The following is a 21665-nucleotide window of genomic DNA, read 5'->3' as shown; positions in this document are numbered from 1 at the left end:
TCAATCACAACATTCTTCATAATTTTCCACCAATATTATGGCTCCATAACAACAAAAATAATCAACTATTCATAACACCTAACCTAACAACTATATCTTTCCCAGTGTATCCCAAGTTGCAAATATCTTCTAAGCAATTTATCACCTAATATTATCATGAGAAAAGTTACTTATGCAAAACCACATCTCAACAAAATCCACACAGTTTATCAGAAAAGCATCATTTGTGATCTTTAGCTTTTACCTCCTTTACCACACTTCTTTCATGATGAGAATACTGACTATTCAAATTGCTTCTCTAGTTTAATACACGTTTTTATATGTATATATATAATATGATGTTTTACCCTTGCCAATTCATTGTCATTATTTCTTTTTATATATATAGCCTGTAAAATGTATCTGAAGGCCATTTGATCCTTTACCATAACATGCAATGACATGCTAAAGCCAATAAATGAAGATTATAAAGATTCAACTTTTTTTTAACTTGCCCCCCTACACAGATCCACTAGCAAATTAACTCACACAACTCATTCTTCGTAATTCTAGATTCAACTGCAGAGCATAATGTGCTAGCCCAGCCTTCTGGCAAAATGATAGGAGCAGTAGATAGGAATCGCAGGTAGGAGCATTTAAATATTGCTGCAAATAGAAACATTAGGTAGAAATAGTCAGTAGGAACAATGGGTGGGAGCACTGCATCAAAGTGGTAGGTTGGAACATTAGACAGAAGCCTCTGAAAACACTGAGCAAGAGTTGCCCTCTGCCAGTGGCCTGTTAAGGGTGAGGCACTAAAGCTTAAGATGCAGCACTGGAATTCACCAGTTATGGAGACTCTTGCTGTGGCCATCCCCTTGAGGGAGTTCCCAAGGGAACAGGCATCAGAGGTAAAGATAGATAGATAGCTAGATAGCAAGTTATTGTAGTCTTACATTAAACAGAGTTCTAATCCTACCTTAATCATGAATGTGCAAAATTCTTCTTTTTCTTCATCCGTAACGCTAATGATTTCTTCATTGCTTTCACTCTCTCCATCAGGTTCCTTACTTCGCTTCTGAACCGCATTTTTCTAATCATAAACAGAACACTAATTCAAGTTATCAACTTCCTTAACCTTTGAGAAATTATCAAAAAATATAAATAAAAACATGAGTATCACTCTTCAGGCATAATTTCATTATCCATCAAAAGTAAAATATTATATATATATAATGGGGCCTTTGTTGTCTTTTCCTAGCGCTACCTCGCACACATGAGGGGGGAGGGGGATGTTATTCCATGTGTGGCGAGGTGGCGATGGGAATGAATAAAGGCAGACAGTGTGAATTGTGTGCATGTGTATATATGTATGTGTCTGTGTGTGTATATATATGTGTACATTGAGATGTATGGGTATGTATATTTGCGTGTGAGGACGTGTATGTATATACATGTGTACGGGGGTGGGTTGGGCCATTTCTTTCGTCTGTTTCCTTGCGCTACCTCGCAAACGAGGGAGACAGCGAAAAAAAAAAATAAAATAAAAAAATAAAGTATGTAGTACCTGCGCATACTTCAATGAAAGTGTGAGCAAAGTCTGCAAGACATGTGAAGCAAATGCATCTACACATGTTTGCCTGAGATCCTTAAGGAAGATCCGTGACAGACCCAGAACTTGTGCAGTATCAGCAAAAGGCAGTGCATCATCCAGTATTCGTGATACAATCTGATTACATGCCAGCCTCTTTTCTTGTCCTTCTCGCTTAAGTTCTTGAATAAAGTTTTGCACAAGAATCTCTGTAAAATTTAAAAGCCTGATTAAACACTGAATAACAATCTCAAAGAGTAGACTTACAGGAGACATTATAGGTAAGACATTATGGGTGCATTTAATCCTTTGTTCTCCATTACAGCATAATAATATAGTCTCTTGGTGGATACTCCAGGAAATTGGATAATATGAAATTAAACATTACTCTTTACATACAAATCAAGCATAAAAGTCTAAACAAATATCAAAACCTATAAATACATACATACATACATATAAAAAGTACATGAGTGGCAAGTGTACAATAAATGCAGTTAAAACCAGAAGGGAACAGAAAATACAGTCAAGTACATTTGATTAATGACATTTGCTCAGTCTTGATAAAGTATCTATACAAAAGCACTTGACTTTTTGTATTTTCCATTTCCTTTTGGTTTTACTGTACATACACACATATCTGGCAACAGATATGGACGAAGTCAGCAAGTATATGTACATGTGTATATATGTTTATGTCTGTGTATGTATATATATGTGCATGTGGGTGCGTTGGGCCATTCCACATCTGTTTCCTTGCACTACCTCGCTGATGCATGAGACAGCAATTAAGTATAATTAATTAATAAATATATATATATATATATATATATATATATATATATATATATATATATATATATATATATATATATATATATGTGAGAAACTGCAGAAGCTGGTGACTGAGTTTGGTAAAGTGTGTGAAAGAAGAAAGTTAAGAGTAAATGTGAATAAGAGCAAGGTTATTAGGTACAGTAGGGTTGAGGGTCAAGTCAACTGGGAGGTAAGTTTGAATGGAGAAAAACTGGAGGAAGTAAAGTGTTTTAGATATCTGGGAGTGGATCTGGCAGCGGATGGAACCATGGAAGCGGAAGTGGATCATAGGGTGGGGGAGGGGGCGAAAATTCTGGGAGCCTTGAAGAATGTGTGGAAGTCGAGAACATTATCTCGGAAAGCAAAAATGGGTATGTTTGAAAGAATAGTGGTTCCAACAATGTTGTATGGTTGCGAGGCGTGGGCTATGGATAGAGTTGTGCGCAGGAGGATGGATGTGCTGGAAATGAGATGTTTGAGGACAATGTGTGGTGTGAGGTGGTTTGATCGAGTAAGTAACGTAAGGGTAAGAGAGATGTGTGGAAATAAAAAGAGCATGGTTGAGAGAGCAGAAGAGGGTGTTTTGAAATGGTTTGGGCACATGGAGAAAATGAGTGAGGAAAGATTGACCAAGAGGGTATATGTGTCGGAGGTGGAGGGAACGAGGAGAAGTGGGAGACTTGGCAAACTGGAGGTGGAAAGATGGAGTGAAAAAGATTTTGTGTGGTCGGGGCCTGAACATGCAGGAGGGTGAAAGGAGGGCAAGGAATAGAGTGAATTGGATCGATGTGGTATACCGGGATTGACATGCTGTCAGTAGATTGAATCAGGGCATGTGAAGCGTCTGGGGTAAACCATGGAAAGCTGTGTAGGTATGTATATTTGCGTGTGTGGACGTGTGTATATACATGTGTATGGGGGGGGGGTTGGGCCATTTCTTTCGTCTGTTTCCTTGCGCTACCTCGCAAACGCGGGAGACAGCGACAAAGTATAAAAAAAAAAAAAAAAAAAAAAAAATATATAAAAATATTCCTATGAGTCCACAGGTAAAATGAAACATGATAAGTTCCCAAGTGCACTTCCATGTAATAATCACATCATCGGGGAGACACAAGAGAGAAATAAAACAATCAATTGATATACATCGAAGAGACGAAGCTAGGATGCCATTTGGTAAACATGCGATTGTCCAAGACAGACAACGAGCATTCATGAACTAGTCATTTCACAAATTTCATCCACAATAAAATTATCTAATTTGTATCGACCATCACTAATATTAAGATTATAATTCTTTGTGTATTTAATAATAGAAGACTGAATGATATTTCTCATGGTAATAGAGTTAGAGTTAATATCTGAGATGGCATTACTCCAGTCAATACAATGATCATAGTTTTTAAGGTGATTAAACAAGGCATTTAATTCTTGTCCCGTTCTTATACTATATTTATGATGCTTAAGTCTAACAGCAAGATCCTTACCAGTCTGCCCAACATACCATTTATCACAATTTCCACATGGCACTTTATAGATGCATCCAGGAGAATTTTCTGGTGAATTCCTGATTAAGATATCCTTTACAATATCATTGTTGCTGAAGGCAACATTTACATTAAAGGATTTAAGCAGCATGGGGAGTAAAGTAAAATTATCATTAAAAGGGAGAACTAAAAGATTCATGGTGTCAATGGGAGGTTTGGGCTCAACTCTATAAAATGATTTCTTTGCTAAGTTAAGGGATTTATCAATGAAAGATCTAGGGTACTTTAACTTAGATCCAATACAATATATCTTCTCAAACTCATCAATAAACTCTGGACTGCAAATACGTAATGCCCTAAGGAACACAGACTGAAATGCTGATAATTTAACTCTGTCATGTTGAAATGAGTAATAATGGATATATGAGCATACACTGGAAGGTTTTCTTTCTTTCTTTTCTTTCAAACTATTCACTATTTCCCGCGTTAGCAAGGTAGCGTTAAGAACAGAGGACTGGGCCTCTGAGGGAATATCCTCACCTGGCCCCCTTCTCTGATCCTTCTTTTGGAAAATTAAAAAAAAACAAGAGGGGAGGATTTCCAGCCCCCCGCTCCCTCGCCTTTTAGTCGCCTTCTACGACACACAGGGAATACATGGGAAGTATTATTATCCTTAGGGACAGGGGAGAAAGAATACTTCCCACATATTCCCTGCGTGTCACAGAAGGTGACTAAAAGGGGAGGGAGCGGGGGGCTGTAAATCCTCCCCTCTTGTTTTTTACTTTTCCAAAAAAAGGAACAGACAAGAGGGCCAAGTGAGGATATTCTCTCAGAGGCTCAGTCCTCTGTTATTAACATTACGTCGAAAATGCAGGAAACGGCGAAAGTGTATTAAAAAAAAAAATATATATATATATAGACTCACTTCCCAAGCCCTCTCATCCACAACAGACTGCATACTTGCCCCTCTCTCCAAAACTCTTGCATTCACCTTCCTAACCACCTCATCCATGAACAATTAAACAACCAGAGGGACATCATACAACCCTGCCGCAGACTGACAATTGCTGGGAACCAATCACTCTCCTCTCTTCCTCTTCATACACATATCTTACATCTTTGGTAAAAACTTCCCACTACTTCTAGCAACTTACCTCCCACACCATATATTCTTAAGACCTTCCACAAAGCATCTCTATCAACCCTGCCATATGCCTTCTCCAGATTTATGGCCATAAATGCTACATACAAATTCATCTGTTTTCCGAAGTATTTCTCACATACATTCGTCTAAGCAAACACCTGATTCACACATCCTCTAATACTTCTGAAACCACACTGCTCTTCCCCAATCTGATGCTCTGTATATGCCTTCACTCTCTCAATCAATACCTTCCCATATGAGTTCCCAGGAATACTCAACAAACTTATGCCCCTGTAGTTTAAACACACACCTTTATCCCCTTTGCCTCTGTACAATGGCACTATGCATGCATTCTGCCAATGCTCAGGCACTTCACCATACTTGATACATACAATGAATATCCTTACCAACCAATCAACAACACAGTCACCCCCTTTTTTAATAAATTCCACTGCAATACCATTCAAACCCACCAACTTGTTGAATTTCATCTTCCTTGTAGATTTCACTATCTCTTCTCTCCACCGAACCATTCCCCCTGACCCTCTCACTTCGCACATCACTCTGACCATAACACCCTATATCTGCCACTCTATCATCAAACACATTTAACAAACCTTCAAAATACTCCATCTACTTCTCACTTTATCACTACATGTTATTACTTCCCCACTTGCCCCCTTCATCAATGTTCCCTTTTGTTCTCTTGTCTTATGCACGTTATTTATCTCCTTCCAAAACATCTTTTTTGTTTGCCGATGATATAGCTCTAGCAGCTGATTCAAGTAAGAAACTGCAGAACTTGGTGACTGTGTTTGGAAAAGTGTGTGAAAGGAGAAAGTTGAGAGTAAGTGTGAATAAGAGCAAGGTTATTAGGTTCAGTAAAGTGGAGGCACTCACTCAAGTTAATTGGGATGTAAGTTTGATTGGAGAAAAATTGGAGGAAGTGAAGTGCTTTTGATATCTGGGAGTGGACTTAGCAGTGGATGGAACCATGGAAGTGGAAGTGAGTCACAGGGTGGGGGAGGGGGCGAAGGTTCTGGGAACGATGAAGAATGTGTGGAAAGAGAAAATGTTATCTCAGGGAGCAAAAATGGGTATATTTGAAGGAACAGTAGTTCCTACAATGTTGTATGGTTGCAAGGCATGGGCTACAAATAGGGTGTACAGAGGAGGGTGGATGTGCTGGAAATGAAATGTTTGGGGACAATATGTGGTGTGAGGTTATTTGATGAAGTAATAAAAGGGTTAGAGAGATGTGTGGAAATAAAAAGACTGTGGTTGAGAGAGAGGAGGGTGTGCTGAAATGGTTTGGACATATGGAGAGAATGAGTGAGGAAAGATTGACAAAGAGGATATATGTGTCAGAGGTGGAGGGAACAAGGAGAAGTGGGAGACCAAACTGGAGGTGAAAGGATGGAGTGAAAAAGATTTTGAGCGACTAGGGCCTGAACATACAGGAGGGTGAGAGGCATGCAAGGAATAGAGTGAATTGGAATGATGTGGTATGCTGGGGTCGATGTGCTGTCAATGTACTGAACCAGGGCATGTGAAGCGCCTACAAAAGCCACTATCTTCTGATGTTGCAAAACAAATATTTTTACTACTTTTAATTCCTTTACACATGATTTGACTGTCTGCCTTATCCAATTTTCTTGAACACTTCATCTACCTTTGATTTGGGTAGCAAACTCAGTCCTTTTTAAATTTTCTGCATACTTTTCATGATACAGCATATTGTGATATTTTATAGTCTCTTAGATAAAGGAACTTTTCTACAGCCAACTTCTTCTCTGCCTTTTTGAACAATTTGGCTGTTTCCCACCATCCACCGACTGATTTTTGGCTATAGTTATTTACAGTTATTTATGAATACATTGCAGACTTTAATGCTGCTGCAGCAATCATTGGTGGGATAGATAGATAGATAGATGCACCATCTGTGGTATTCTATAAGAATATGACTGCTGTCTGATGCTGCCCTATCCTTATTATAATAAATGGAAGTCATCCATGTTATCAATCTAGCTATATTTCTGATGCCTGTTCCTACTGGTACTCCCTCAAGAGGGTGGTCACAGCAATAGTCTCTATAACTAGTGAACTCAAGTGCCACTTCTTAGTCTTTAGTGCCTCACCCTTAATGCAGTGTTTGGTATTGAATTTCAATTTTTGAGGCTTTACTGGCCCATTTAAGAATTAATTAACAATTACTATATTTTGAAATTTAAACTTTACATGACCAATGTGTTGCACTGTTTTTCTGCTGATAGCACTAGTACTATATGGAGATTAATTTTAGGGTCTATATCAGATTAGAAAATTTTTCTAAAACACTGATTTTGACAAAAAACCGACTTTAATTTTCCTTTTTCATTTTCTATCTGTACGGAGACAGACTATCCACCTCTGCCTCCCCCACCATACTTCATAAAGTGTAAGCATCCTCTCAGATAACACAGAACAGAATTATCTTCACTGATGATTGACGGCTACATCATGGAAGCAAATAATCTTCAATGGGCATAAGTAAATGTAAGTATACACAGAATAATGATGTCATATTTCACAAACTGCATTTTGCCAGTGCTAAAAGTCATTTTGAATACTGACTTGCATGGCTCTCTAACCAACAGCTTCTTAAGTTTTAAAAGCATGGTCACTGAACCAACAGCCTGAGCCAAGAAATACATTTAATAACAACAAATGTTACAATGAATCTACAAACATCTTCAATAGCATTTGAAACGTAAAGGTTGTGCTCATAAACAAGGAACCTATTGCATCTACACACAACATAAAAGTGGTAAAACAGCACTTATTGAAATTTAACACCTGGAAGTAAAATGCTTGCTGCTCTTTGAAGAATATTCTCTTGCCACAAGTTTACTCCTCCCTGGATAATGTGAGTCCTGCATCATTTGCTTCCTGGTTGTTCAATTACTCATATATGATGTTCTTTCATCTTACAAGTGAAAAAATCTGAGTTGTATTTTGGTGCGGATAGAAACCAATCTAGTAAGAGTTCTTAGACAATATAATCATTTTTTCTTTGATTGGCTACAAAGCTTTCCCCTTTCTATCCCAAATTTTGTTCTACTACCTCATTTTAACACAGACAGTGAGGAGGAAATTCACTGTTATTCTGATATATTTCAGGATTTTATTTAAAGTCTAAATCTCTTCCACTGAGGTGTTTAAAGCTTAATTACATATAACATTTCAGAACATGGATGTGCTTTTCTTGACAATTTCATGAAACTGGTACCAATGGAGTTCTTACACTGTGAAGATATGACTGTGAGTGTAGGATTTTATGTGTAGCAACTCCAACTTCATCAAACATAAGTTCTTATAAAGTGGGCAGGGCTTTGAATCTGAGGGAAATTTTAGAGTACAAAAAACTCAATATAAGCAGCTTAGCATGTTAGTAAGGCATTGGTAACACTTTCATCCAAATCTAAAGGATAGCAAATGAATAGGAGGGGTACCTATGGCTTCCTGACATCATTTTCAAATGCCCCTCCACTACATATGAAAACAATAAATGTGACAATCCCGTGGACAACCAACAAAAATGAATCATCAGGTGCTAGTTCATATTTTCCCGAGCTTCATTCAGTTTTCAGGTTGATATACAAAATTAACAAATCTGTAATACAAGTAAACTTGCCTGGAGGGTCTAGAAGTGCCTAAATTCCTTTATCAATGATGCATTCCAATGAATGCTGCCACACACCAGAATTTCTGAATCTGACTGAATCCAGGTTTTGCAAATAACTTGGACAAGTTCAAAAGTCTATAAAGATATGGGGATCCACTTACTGCTAATAAAACTTACCCCACTCAGGGTAACATTCTAATGTCTCTATAGACATCTGAACTGTGTTTGCCTTCTGAATGGAATGGTCCATGACATAGTTAAGCATAGCACAATTTTACTAAGAAATTTCACCTATTGTAGAACCAACATCTATTGTCTTAAAATAAAATTATTTCCCTATTTTCATATCTAATGGTATTTTACAATTCTTATTTATCATCTAACCCCAACAATTTCCTTCTCCCTTATAATCCTTCCACTAACATGAAATTCTATTACGCTTTCTTTCCACTTCCGTAAGTTACTTCAGCGGTGTCCTTAAACTATATTTAACGAAATTCTATTAGATTCCAGTAAATAGGGTTAATAGAGTGGCGTGGTTATGATTGCAACACTACCAATCTTTGACAGTCCCCAGTCCCATTATAAACTTAGCACAACGGAACCTAACTTACTTAAAAGGCACTTTCTAAAGGCGATAACAAGTGAATGAGCTTTGTGACTCCACTGCCATGTCTTTCGTCTGCACTATAAAATCAAAGAATAATCGCATCTGTAAACTAAGTAAATTTGCAAAATATTCTCATTTCAGTGAAGTCTTTCCGACTTAATGTTTTGTACATACCCTTCTCTAGTCCATCTGTATGTTTCAGTTGCTCATATACACGCAAATAGTAATGATATTCTTCTTCAGATAATCTATTTCCTTTGCCAAATATGCCCTTTTTTCCATTTCGCTTCGTCTGTCGAAGGAAATTTCCCTTATTCTTTTTCTTGTAATTCGTTTGCGGTTGCACCTTGCGGTCCATGTTTACTTTGTATTGTTACACCAACAAATGTAGTTCCAAGAACGAATTATGATAAAAAATTCTCATTCAAATATTTTCAGCATTATAAAAAGACTGGTATATGATAGAGATAGATTCTATGCCAAAACTGCTTCAGTTACATAATAAAAAATAGTATTTTGTACAATATCTATAGAGATAAATGTAAAATGAAATTATAGGTAGCACTTGACGCCCGTAGACGAACAACTGGTCAGGCGAGTCACACATGTCAGCTTGTTATTGTCATTTTGAAAAAATTCAACTCTTGTAAGCGTTGAAAGACTAACTGAATGTACTGAATTATGACTGACATCAGGCATAATGATGACCAACACTCTGAACTAGTAATGATATACAAAATGTTTTAGGACCGTAGACTCAGCTGGAAGATGATTTGAGACTTGGTACAGTAAAGATTGCCGTCACCCCTCTCACCTAAGCTTGTCTAATAACCTTTCAAGATAATTCTAAAACATTCCTCCCAGTATTGCCAGAACAGATATTATTGGCTGCCACCAATCCAACTTTAATTTATATTCATTAGTTCGTCTTAGCATAGTGCTTCAAGCGAAAAGGTGGAACTTTTTTTTTTTCTAAAGCTATTTCGGTGATGATATGAACTGATAGAGTACCACAAAGTACGAGTGGCTTTTACTCTTATCTTAAGATCAATGTTCTTAAGACACGAGATAGAAATATATTTTCCTTCTACAGTCACTCGGTAATGAATATCCTCCCTGCCTGCCACTCAATGTACCCTTTTCCATGCTAGGGTCTTCTGAGTTTTATTTCGCCTACTACAAATCTGCCATGATGGCCTGCAAGTAGAATACTAACTTAGGTTGATGTCATAGCACTCGACTGGAACTAACTCTAATGTTGGTGGTATAAGAAGACCATCAGATTTTAAGAGGTCCTCTTCATATTTGAATAACCAATTCGCATTATGTTCTTTCTTGCATATTCTGGATATACTGATACCTTATGGGGAAGTTATAACCTTGTTGACTAAGGTACCATACAGTACTCTTTGTGCAAGGTGTACAATGTTAATCATTCCGTGACAATTTTTTATTGAATTCTGATAAGATTCTTCTGAGTTCAGAAAAAAGAAAATCTACCCACTTAAAAATGATGTCTGGTATTTTCTCATTTTTTCTTTGCTTTCAGATCCAGTCATATTACTAGCATTATCTATGAACAACTGATTACATCTGTCTATAAACAACTGATTATATCTTCCTTTTTTTCCAAAAAGACCAACATGGCACAGACAAAATATTCCCAAATCAAAAGGATATCTTGGTTGAAATAAATACCGTGAGAAAACGAGCAGAAATTAGTCTGGGCTTTGCAGGTATTTGTAGACCTGACCCTTACGATAGAAAGGTTACAAAAAGAGGGAAAGATGGGAAAAAAAGGGGGAAAAGAATTCTATAGCTGTTTAAGGATAGAAAGAGGTATCAAATCTAAATGGTCAATCACTATTGACCATTTCTATATTTGTAGAAATTGTGGAAAGGAGCAACCAGACATGTGCCATGAGTTCAAGCCTTGAAGGCTGGGAAACGTAGACAGCTCATGAGAGGAGTGGGCTAAATAATACACATAGAACTGAGAAAAAAGCAGTAAAATTGCTGCATACAAAATGTATGATTGATGAAAAGTGATGCTTAAAGAATTAAGTGGAAGGCTTTTGATTCTACTCTGGTTAAGAGAGACGTGAAGGAAGAGCCACCCCAGTTGTGCAAGTGGTAATTTATACTGGGATGAATAAAACAGCTGAAGTAGCTGGTCACAAGAAAAATATGCTTATACCCATGTTTATGTTATTAAAGGGTTGAATGGTAGTATTTTGAATTTGAACAGATATAGACATAGGGAGAAATTGTTTTAACACTGTAAAATTTAACTAAGTCACTGTTCCTCCTTTCTGAGATGTTGCTTATGACCAAATTGAGAGAGGAAATATGTTCAGTATAAGAAAGTGAATGAGTATTAGGAAGAGTGAAGGAAAACTGAAGTGATGTATGTAAAGTGGAATTATTAGCATACATGTGAGTAGAATTAAAAGTAGAAGAGAGAATATCACTTATTGGGAGAAGAGAGAGAGTGTAATAGGACAGAACCTTGAGGAACACCACTGATAGGATAGAAAGGGGAAGTTGCCTTATTAATGACTATTGCAATGGAACAGCCAGAGAGAAACAGAAAAACCAAAGGAAGGTATTTTTAAAAAGCGAACTTATTCAATCCTGACAAATGCTTTGGAGATGTTGAGGGCTCAGAAAATTTTTTCACTAAAATCTTTGAGAGAGGACCAAGGAAATGAGTCACATTGAAGAGTACCGCTCAACCCTACATTGTGAAATCCTTACTGGAGATCAGAAAGACAGGATTGGAATTCCAGGTTTTTTTTTAAGAAAGTCAAGAAGAGTTTTATAAACTATGGAGAAACCAGAATTGAGAGGAATGGGGCAAAAGTTGGAAGGGTTAGAGCAGTCTCCTTTCTTAGGGATGGGCTACATTAAGGCATGCTTCCAAAAGGAAGGGAAAGTCTTAAAATTATTACAGATACTTTAGCACTGTCAGCAGTGATGGGAAGCCGTTTCTTGTAGCACCTTCAAGAGAATGTCCTATTCATTAGACATGATTGCATTTGTTAATAATTAAATTTCCACTTGGTTAAAGACTCTTTGACCCATCTTCATATCTTACCTTTAATATTTTGTCTCACTAATCTTTAGTAAAACTGTGGTTTATTTGTTATATGCTTTGAGAAAGTGTGCATTATGTTTTCTTGCTATTTCCATAAATCTTGTTCTAGTAAACTAAGAGTGGCAAAAGTTTCATAAAGGCTACTTTAGTGATTTGTGTGTGTACTTTTACATGACACAAATTCATGTCGGCCTTCATATCTATATCTATAACTGTTGTTGATCAAATTTCCAAGTATTTGTATTTTACCATTCTTTCAATAATTTTAATTACATAAGTGATGTAGGGCTGAATGGTGTATACTGCTTTGATGTTAGCTTAGCTCCTCTTTAATGTATATGTATTAGAAATGCCATTTTGTGGAAACTTGCTAAATTTGATCAGTGCTTCATCTCATCAGAAGCATCACTGGTTTCCCTAGACTTTTAAAATAGATTTAATTCTATCAGCTTCTGTTGCTAAGTTTTCGAAATTGGTCTGTTGTTTAATTCATTTGATTCTGCTTACAGTGGCTATATGTACTGGTATTCTTATCTTACTGATAAATCTTTCATCATTCAAAGTTTTTTATATCTTAAAGTGAATTATAATTCATACTAGTCAATCAGCATCATGCATATTTTCTTAAGTCGCTTTTTCTTCCATGTTAAAAGGTTGATCCAAATTGTTTGTTCTTTACTCGTATGAGAATATGACTTTTGCGATGTGTTCTGTGCTTTATATCACTTTCCCTTCTATGAGATTCCATTATTTCTTTGCCAGCATTTTTATTCTCAGCTCTTCGCATTTTTTCTTTGCTTATTTCAAGCATTTTCATCTTGTATTCTCTTCATTTATGCATACACTGTTGTTGATCATGAGAAAGAGAGAAGCACATACAGTATATTGTCTTCCCAAAAACTAACCTTCTTAATATCTATCAGGATGACTGGACGACAGCTGGAGGTGTGTGTCGATTCTCTAGAGTCAGCCATAGCAGCTGCTGAAGGAGGAGCAGATCGCTTAGAGTTATGCTTAGCACTCTCAGAGGGTGGCCTAACTCCAACACCTGGCCTTCTTGCTGGTGTCAAAAACCGTATCAGCAAGCATGTGGAAGTGTATGTTAACAGATTATACTTTTTTTCATGATTACACTATCTCAAAATGGAAACCTTTTTCATGATTACACTATCTCAAAATGGAAACCGATACACAAAGTTATCTCAACTCTAAAATGCTTTATCATTATATAGTCTTTTTTTTCATTTTGCCAATAAAACTGATGAATTACTTGCAACTGTGTACGGAGCTTTGTTGTCATGCATCTGGCAACTTCCTCAGCAGGTCTGCAAACAAAAGATGAACAAAACTGGTTTCTAAACCAAATAGCAGACTATTATATTTTCTCTAAAATAAATCACCTCGGTAGCCAGCAATTTCTACTGTCAAGGAAATGGATGCATTGTTGGCGACTGTGTATGGAGGTTAGTCATCAAATGTTTGGCAACTTTTACTTTTCTTGTGTATACAAGAAGAAAAGGTTGATCAGTCCAAAAGCATTGGTTGATTATGACAAGTTCAGTGTTCAGTATTTTCCAGTGATAACCACTCACTGCAACCTATGATGACAGGTATGGATAAAAATCTGTGGAGACTAAGCAAACTTTCCACAATTACATGATGGAGGGAGGATGAATTCAACATGGATAAATCTCACCAAATCCCATTGAATTGGATGCAAGGCCTAAGGAAAAGTGATTTCATCTGCCTTTGTCCAAGGGATAGAGGAAAGTCCAAGTTCAAGATAGACTGAGCATTCTGTCACTTACTGCTTTACAAATGCCGGTTTGATATGTTTTTCATTTAAGGAGAAACTCTGTCCTTGATGCTGTAAAACTTATCATGATTAGCCAGTAGATCCTGCAAGGGAAAACAGTGGCTAAGAAGGCCAAAGAAATGCCTGTCTCTTCAAAAGCTGCATTGTATTACCTGCAGGTCTTCTAAAAATAACCGTAATACATAGTTCTTGAAGATTTCAGATTTCCATTATTATCCACAGCATACAAAAGTCTACACACAGTTCCTTATCTTTAGTTGTGGTAAAATGATTCTGATAGGGCTTCCACAGTCTGGGACATTTGGTGAAGAAATGTTTGAAAGTCTGAAAAACCCAATCAGTATTTTTTCAGTACACATATTATCATGTTATAGGTTTTGTATGATACGTCCACGAGGGGGTCCTATGGTGTATTCAGATGGTGAAGCTGAGGTAATTCTGAATGATGCAGAGACATTAAAAACAGCTGGAGCAGATGGCCTAGTTTTTGGTGCATTGGACACTAATGGCACAATCGACAAAAAGCTCTGTAAACGTTTTCGAGAGGTAAGTGGATGCTCATTTTACAATAGTATAATTGTTCTCTAATACACTTAAGGGCAGTGTGTGCAGAAATTTTATTATTAATAATCTATTCCCTTTCAAAGTACATATGACTTTATACTTGTGTACATAGTCCTCTGAAATACAATATATGCTTGTGTTTAAAACTTCATCTCACACTGCTTTACTTACAGACAGCAGGTGGTCTGCCATGTACATTTCACAGAGCGTTTGACCTTCTTCAGAATCCTATTAATGGATTAGAGACCATCATAGAACTGGGATTTCAAAGGATATTAACGAGGTATGTATGTATGCAAGTATATACATACTTACTACTTCCTTCCTGCCCCAGGAGTCCCTTTTGTCTTTATGAGGCTCCTGCAGCACTCAAGAACCTGGCCATGTCCACCAATCTTGGCTATACATTATAGGGTATAGCAATGTGTGTAGATCAGTGTTCAGAGAGAGCAGGGCAATCAAGTAGTAAGCACGCAGTGTCTTTGTTAAGGTAATAGCACTGTGGGCACGAAGGGTGTGTGTATACTTACTTCCTGCCACAGAAGTCAAGCAAAAAGCACATGACAAAGGACACACGAGAAATGTAACACAAATTTCTAATTTCATAAAGCAAAGAAACCAGCTCAAGACACAACCCCTCACTATCACCTGAAATTAGAGAACAAATCCAAACTTTACATACCACCATCACTAAGCTAATCACAGAAAGAAAAACTGAAAACTGACTCTTTCTTCAACCCAGTGAATCAAAAGACCCAGAGGAACTAACAATGATAGATATGAAAGAAAATCCACTCTTACTGCATCAGTCCAGCCCTGCCTCATTATGGACTCTCAACATATTCCAATGAAATCTCTTCTCCTAAAAAACACAATAACATACTCATGATACTATAAAATCAGCAAAAGTGTGTGAAAGGAGGAAGTTGAGAGTATATGTAAATAAAGTCAAGGTTATTTGTTTTAGTAAAGGGACAGGTTAGTTGGGATGTGAGTTTGAATGGCGAAAATTTGGAAGCAGTGAATTGTTTTCATTACCTAGGACTGTACAAGGCAGTGGAAGTGGGTTAGGAGGCAAAGGCAGCACCGAGCAATGTGTGGAAAAATGGGTATGATTGAAGGCATAATAGTCCCAAAGATGTTATACAGAGACAAGGCATAGGCTGTAGATAAGTATGTGTGGATGAGGGTGGATGTGTTGAAAATGAAATGTTTGAGGACCATATGTGTTGTGAAGTGGTTTGATAGAGTTAGTGATGAAAGGGTAAGAGAGAGAGGTGTGGTAACAAAAAGAGTATCCACATATGTATAATATATATATTTATTCTATTATACTTTGACGCTGTCTCCCGCGTTAGCAAGGTAGTGCAAGAAAACAGACGAAAGAATGGCCCAACCCACCCACATACACATGTACATACTTAAAAGCCCACACATGCTTATATACATACCTATACATTTCAACGTATACATATACATACACAGACATATACATATATATATACACATGTACATATTCATATATGCTGCCTTCATCCATTCCTGCCGCCACACATGAAATGACTCCCCCCTCCCCCCGCATGTGCACGAGGTAGCGCTAGGAAACAACAACAAAGACCACATTCATTCACACTCAGTCTCTAGCGGTCATGTGTAATGCACCAAAACCACAGCTCCCCTTCCACATCCAGGCCCCACAAAACTTTCCATGGTTTACCCCAGAAGCTTCACATGCCCTGGTTCAATCCATTGACAACACGTTGACCCCAGTATACCACATTGTTCCAATTCACTCTATTCCTTGCATGCCTTTCACCCTCCTGTATGTTCAAGCCCCGATCACTCAAAATCTTTTTCACTCCATCCTTCCACCTCCAATCTGGTCTCCCACTTCTCGTTCCCTCAACCTGACACATGTATCCTCTTTGTCAATCTTTTCTCACTCATTCTCTCCATGTGACCAAACCATTTCAATACACCCTCTTCTGCTCTCTCAACCACACATTTTTTATTACCACACATCTCTCTTACCCTTTCATTACTTAATCAAACCACCTCACACCACATATTGTCCTCAAACATCTCATTTCTAACACAGCCACCCTCCTCCGCATAATCCTATCTATCGCCCATGCCTCACAACCATATAACATTGTTGGAACCACTATTCCTTCAAACATACCAATTTTTGCTCCGAGATAATGTTCTCGCCTTCCACACATTCTTCAACACTCCCAGAACTTTTGCCCCCTCCCCCATCCTGTGACTCACTTCTGCTTCCATGGTTCCATCCACTGCTAAAATGCCCCAAAGAAGGTGTATGTGTGCACTTGATCCACCCTAATTAAACTGGAAAATAGTTAAACATAACAGACAGGGAGAATAATTATTTAAGTATGCTTTCATTGATAGTTTGAAACAACAGATGGAGATAAATGATTTAAGCATGCTTTCATTGATAGTTTGTAAGTTGACCAGTGAAATTACTGTGTTTTACAGTAAAATTCAGAAATGTATATTAATTCTTTCAGTGGAGGAAAAGCAACAGCTCTTGAGGGATGCAACAACCTGGCTCAATTAGTGACAGCAGCAAAAGGGCGCATTGTAATCATGGCAGGGGCTGGAATAAAATCAGATAATGTCACAAACATTATATCTCTCACAGGAGTTACACAGTGCCATGCCTCTGCTAGAGTATGCAGGTATGGCATTTAATTATATATACATGAAATTTTGGTGTGTACTCACATAATGATATAATATAAACCTTTTGGTGTAATGTGAATTGGCAAGGGCACAGTCTCACCCAAGCATCTTGATCATGTACTCTTTCTCCCTCACTATAGCACTCATAACCAACTTCTCTTAATAATTATGTAACTTCACTCACCATTAATACTCTTGATATTCTGACAATGCATACATATAGACTTAACCAAAAAACATATGCTCACATTCCAATGATGCATCCAAAAAATGATTCAGAACATGTATGATTGCATTTCTATGATATAAAGCACCATCCAAAGAATTTATCATCGTGTTCCAGTGATGCATACTGTATTACCAAAAATAATTATTTTTCATAATAGGTGCATCAGATTTAAGAATTAATAATATATAACTTGAAATAGAGAATAAAAACTCTATTTCTTAGTAATCTCAGATTGAAACAGGATATCTATTGGCTAGACAAAATCTTAAGTTTAATGCCTCCAAGACCCAGTTTCCAACCATCTCTCATTTCTCACAACTCTTGCCTCTCCTCTGAAGGTTCTGTCATTCCACCTGACTCAGTGAACATACTTGGTATTACTGCAACATCCTCTTTCTTGGAAACCTCACATTACAGGAATAGCAAAGTCTGCCTCTAAGAAACTGGGTGTCCTGTTTTGATGTCGAAACTTCTTGACAAATGCTCCATTTATACAAGGGATTGATTTGTCGTTGTATGGAGCACTGCTCTCACATTTGGGGTGGTTTGAGCTTGTATCCTTACTTGAGTTGTCGAAAGCTGTCTTACTTATAAACTGTCTCAGGCTAGCATCCAAACGTAACCCCCTTGCCCAACGCTGCAAGTTTGGTTCACTTTCCCTCTTCTATAGGAACTTTGGTTTTCGATCGCAAGAGCTGGCTGCTTGTATGCCCCTACCACCAGCTAGATCATGCAGTACTCAGAAAGCTGTTGTGTCACATAATTATTGTGTAGCCATTGGCCATTTTGATACCTGCTTCTTTCCCTACACGTCGAAACTTTGGAACTCTCTACCTTCTCATGTCTTTCCCAATACCTATGACCTAGCACATTTCAAAAGAAATGTTATTCACATCCTCAAAAATTTGTAAATGCTTTCCTTTGTCTGCTTCATAATTCTCTCTTTATTTCAATTAAGGCCTGGCCTTGATGTGGACTTCTATCCATGACTGGGTGAAGAAAAAAGTCCTTGGGGTGGCACAATTCACATCCACTAGCTTTATCTTCAGAGGCCACATCTAAGTAAATAAAATACTGTAATGCTGCACTTAAAAGCATTCATTTAACATATTACTATCAAGCTGTAAAATATATTGAGGTACACTTTTCAAAAAATCTGCCATCTAACCATTTCTGTGCAGTTAGGATGCATGGTGCTTTACCTCCAATTTCTATTTAGTTCAGTCACTGACATAATCATGATCAGACTCTCACACTCAATCAGGTAACCCAATAGTTTTATGTACACGAGAATAAAGTGATAATATAAAGTAATGCCAGTGGCTTAAAAGCAGAGAAAGCTAAATGCTTAAGCATTAGGTAAATGCCATTGAATATTACAAACATGGTGAAAGAAGGGTGAATGTTACATCTGAAATTAGCCAAAATAACACAGTTTATACCATCCAAACTCGTAAAGTTGTGTTCATATGAGCTGGTAGAGCAATGTTGGATATAGAAAACAAAAAGATTCATAGCCAAAGAAATAATAGCAATTATTTTGTCCAAGTGCTCACCAGATCCTGTCATAGGCATTCATAGGTAGGTAGGAACTCCCACACAAATCAATACCTCCATTCTCTGAATAAAATCTTTCTCACCATTACCACATCACTCTTCATCATTTATAACCCACCCTTGCTAAAGCCAACTACCTTTATCTTTTAAACTTCCCCTCACCAAAACCAGCTTTCCCTCACCATAATTGCATCTTTTCATAATTTTCATTACAGACATCTCTCAGTCACCATTAACATCACTCTTCAGGGCAGGTATATTTTCACTACTATAATTATTATACCCTTTCCTAACTTTTTTCTTCTCACCACAGTAATCGTAACCTACTACTGTTTCCTTCATTAATTACTGTGCCCTTTCCTAACTCACAATAATAACCTTTCTCATTGCAACCATTCCACTGTACCTCCACTTGTCTTACCATCACCACACCTTTTCCCTTTACTATGTTATAATTTACATTTAAAATTCTTTTCTCTTTCTTTCTGCTGCACCCAAATGTAGACTGCTGGCATTCTGTCCTCAAACATAAAATCTTTTCTTGTAACAAATAACTCTCAACACTTAACTCACACAATTCTTTCTTCATAACACCAGATTCTCCTGCAGAGTGCTTTATACTAGCCCTGCCTTTTGGCAAAATGATGGGAACCATAGACTGTAGTAGTAGGTTGAATCATTAGGCAGTAATGGTCGGAAGGAACATTAGGTAGGAACATCTGGAAAAACTGCACCAGAGTTGCCCTCTGCCAGTGGCCTGTTAAGGATGAAACCCTAAAAGGCTAAGAAGCAGAACTTGGAGTTCACCAGTTTTGGAGACTCACTTGCTGTGGCCACCCCCTCTCAGAAAGTTCCCGAAGGGAACAGGCATCAGATACAGATAGATAGAAACGCTTTACTGCTCCAGTAGACAATGTTTAAGTACTTTCAACTGCTTCATATTGCTTGATATTTATCATGTTATGTTTCTATAGAGGGTAAAATTTTTCCAAATTACAACTTTTTACTTACTTCACTAATTGATGGCATATTGTTTGTTGCTATCCTCATAAATGTCTCCTCTTGCATAAACTCATTCTTCATGTAAAACTGTAATAAATCTATATTAGTAATAAACAAAATTTTCTTTCCAGGGTGTTTGGCACTGAAGAGATTGGTGGAGCCAAGATGGGTAATGGAAGTGACAATGTTCTTTGGGTAGCATCTTCAGAGGAAGTGCAAGCTATAAAGAGAGCGATGATAGTAAGCTGAAAAGACTGTACAAATTTAATCAATGCTTTGTGTTAAGTGTTCTCTTAACTATAGTACAGTGATTAAGTTAACTATCAATTAAATCTACTTACAAATTAGTTAAGACATTTAATACCAATCAAAACTTTACAAGAAAAACATTTGCCATTTGGTTCAAGTTTGGGGATAGCCAACCCTTTTCCTTTAATTCTGGTTGTCCAGATTTGCTCTTTGGTCAGTATGAAGTCTTTTTCGGTGAGGCTGCGTCACTGTCAGTCAGTGTAAGTAAGGTACTACAGTCTCACTGAAACTTCTCACTCCAAAGGAGTCCATCATTTCCCTGCTTCTGGTTATATGGATAAGGATATATTTAGCAAGCTATTCATATCCTACTTTAGGTCAAATACAGAATATGCTTTCCAAGTTTGGTCACCACACCTAAGGAAGCATAAGAGTGAATTGAGAAGGGCAACAAAGATGGTAACAGAATTAAGAGAGCAAGTTACTGGTAAAGGCTAGAATCCTTAAATTTGCCCACCTAGTGACAGAACACTGAGGGATAACCTGAACACAAAATTTAAGATTTCAAACTGATGATAAGGAAAGTAAACTTCTTTGCAAGACTCAGGGATAGAAAAACTAGAGGACTTAACATGAAATTAAACAAGAAACTTAAAGAAGGACAGGACAAAGTACTTTTATAGCAGGAATGGTGGATGAATGGTTTATAAGGAGTGAAGACATGATTACTGCAAACACAAAAAATTAAAGAAAGGTGTATGTTTTTTTATACATACTCACCACAGTATAGAATATTCAAGAGGGAATCACAGTGGTCGAGAACCCAGACAGTGGAAATGAGTTATATGTGAGGAGCGGTATGATTAAATGTAATGAAAAAAGTAGAGGGGCTGTATTTGGTATGATAAGGAATGCAATAGGAATTGTGAAGTAGAGTGGGTTTGGGCTTGTGGAAAGAATGCAAGACGAGAAGTACACATGGAGAGTACATGACAGTACAATTAAAGAGGTCAGTGTGGGAAGAAGACCATTTAAGAAATGGGGAGATAAGAGTGGAAATACATGGAATGGTGTATGCAAAGGAGGCATGTAGGAACAGGGATATGTGGACTTCTGCTATGGTCACCCCTTGATGGGAGTTCCTGGAAGCAATGGGC

General features: G+C 37.4%; 2 protein-coding genes across 5 annotated transcripts in view; one reads left to right on the top strand and one right to left on the bottom strand.

Annotated features, from left to right (window-relative positions):
- Positions 1-9780, bottom strand: part of LOC139766245 (nucleolar protein 9) — a 36049-nt gene extending 26269 nt beyond the window's left edge. Inside the window, 3 exon segments of the mRNA XM_071694605.1 lie at positions 959-1072; positions 1547-1779; positions 9463-9780. Of these exon segments, the coding sequence (XP_071550706.1) occupies positions 959-1072; positions 1547-1779; positions 9463-9646 (531 nt within the window). The 5' untranslated portion in view covers positions 9647-9780.
- A 56-nt stretch (positions 9781-9836) lies between these two features.
- Positions 9837-20606, top strand: LOC139766250 (copper homeostasis protein cutC homolog). Of its 4 annotated transcripts, none has more exons than XM_071694640.1 (6): positions 9837-9882; positions 13309-13482; positions 14576-14747; positions 14939-15048; positions 17297-17467; positions 20391-20606. In XM_071694640.1, the coding sequence occupies exons 2-6, from the start codon at positions 13310-13312 to the stop codon at positions 20506-20508; spliced, it is 744 nt and encodes a 247-aa protein (XP_071550741.1). In that variant the 5' UTR covers positions 9837-9882; position 13309; the 3' UTR covers positions 20509-20606. The 4 variants fall into 4 exon arrangements, with proteins under 4 accessions (XP_071550741.1, XP_071550742.1, XP_071550739.1 ...); XM_071694641.1 differs by having other exon boundaries at positions 9870-10071; XM_071694638.1 differs by having other exon boundaries at positions 9879-9934.
- The last annotated feature ends 1059 nt before the right edge of the window (positions 20607-21665 follow it).

This window comes from Panulirus ornatus, chromosome 57 (genome assembly GCF_036320965.1).
Source record: "Panulirus ornatus isolate Po-2019 chromosome 57, ASM3632096v1, whole genome shotgun sequence".
NCBI classification, from domain to species: Eukaryota; Metazoa; Arthropoda; class Malacostraca; order Decapoda; family Palinuridae; genus Panulirus; species Panulirus ornatus.
This window is presented reverse-complemented; position numbering and strand designations above follow the sequence as displayed.

Coding starts and splice junctions, on each gene's coding strand:
- LOC139766250 (XM_071694638.1), top strand. CDS start 9,894: ATGTCAGCTTGTTATTGTCATTTTGAAAAAATTCAACTCTT. Junction 15,049..17,296: donor TTTCAAAGGATATTAACGAG/GTATGTATGTAT, acceptor TAATTCTTTCAG/TGGAGGAAAAGCAACAGCTC. Junction 17,468..20,390: donor GCCTCTGCTAGAGTATGCAG/GTATGGCATTTA, acceptor TTTTCTTTCCAG/GGTGTTTGGCACTGAAGAGA.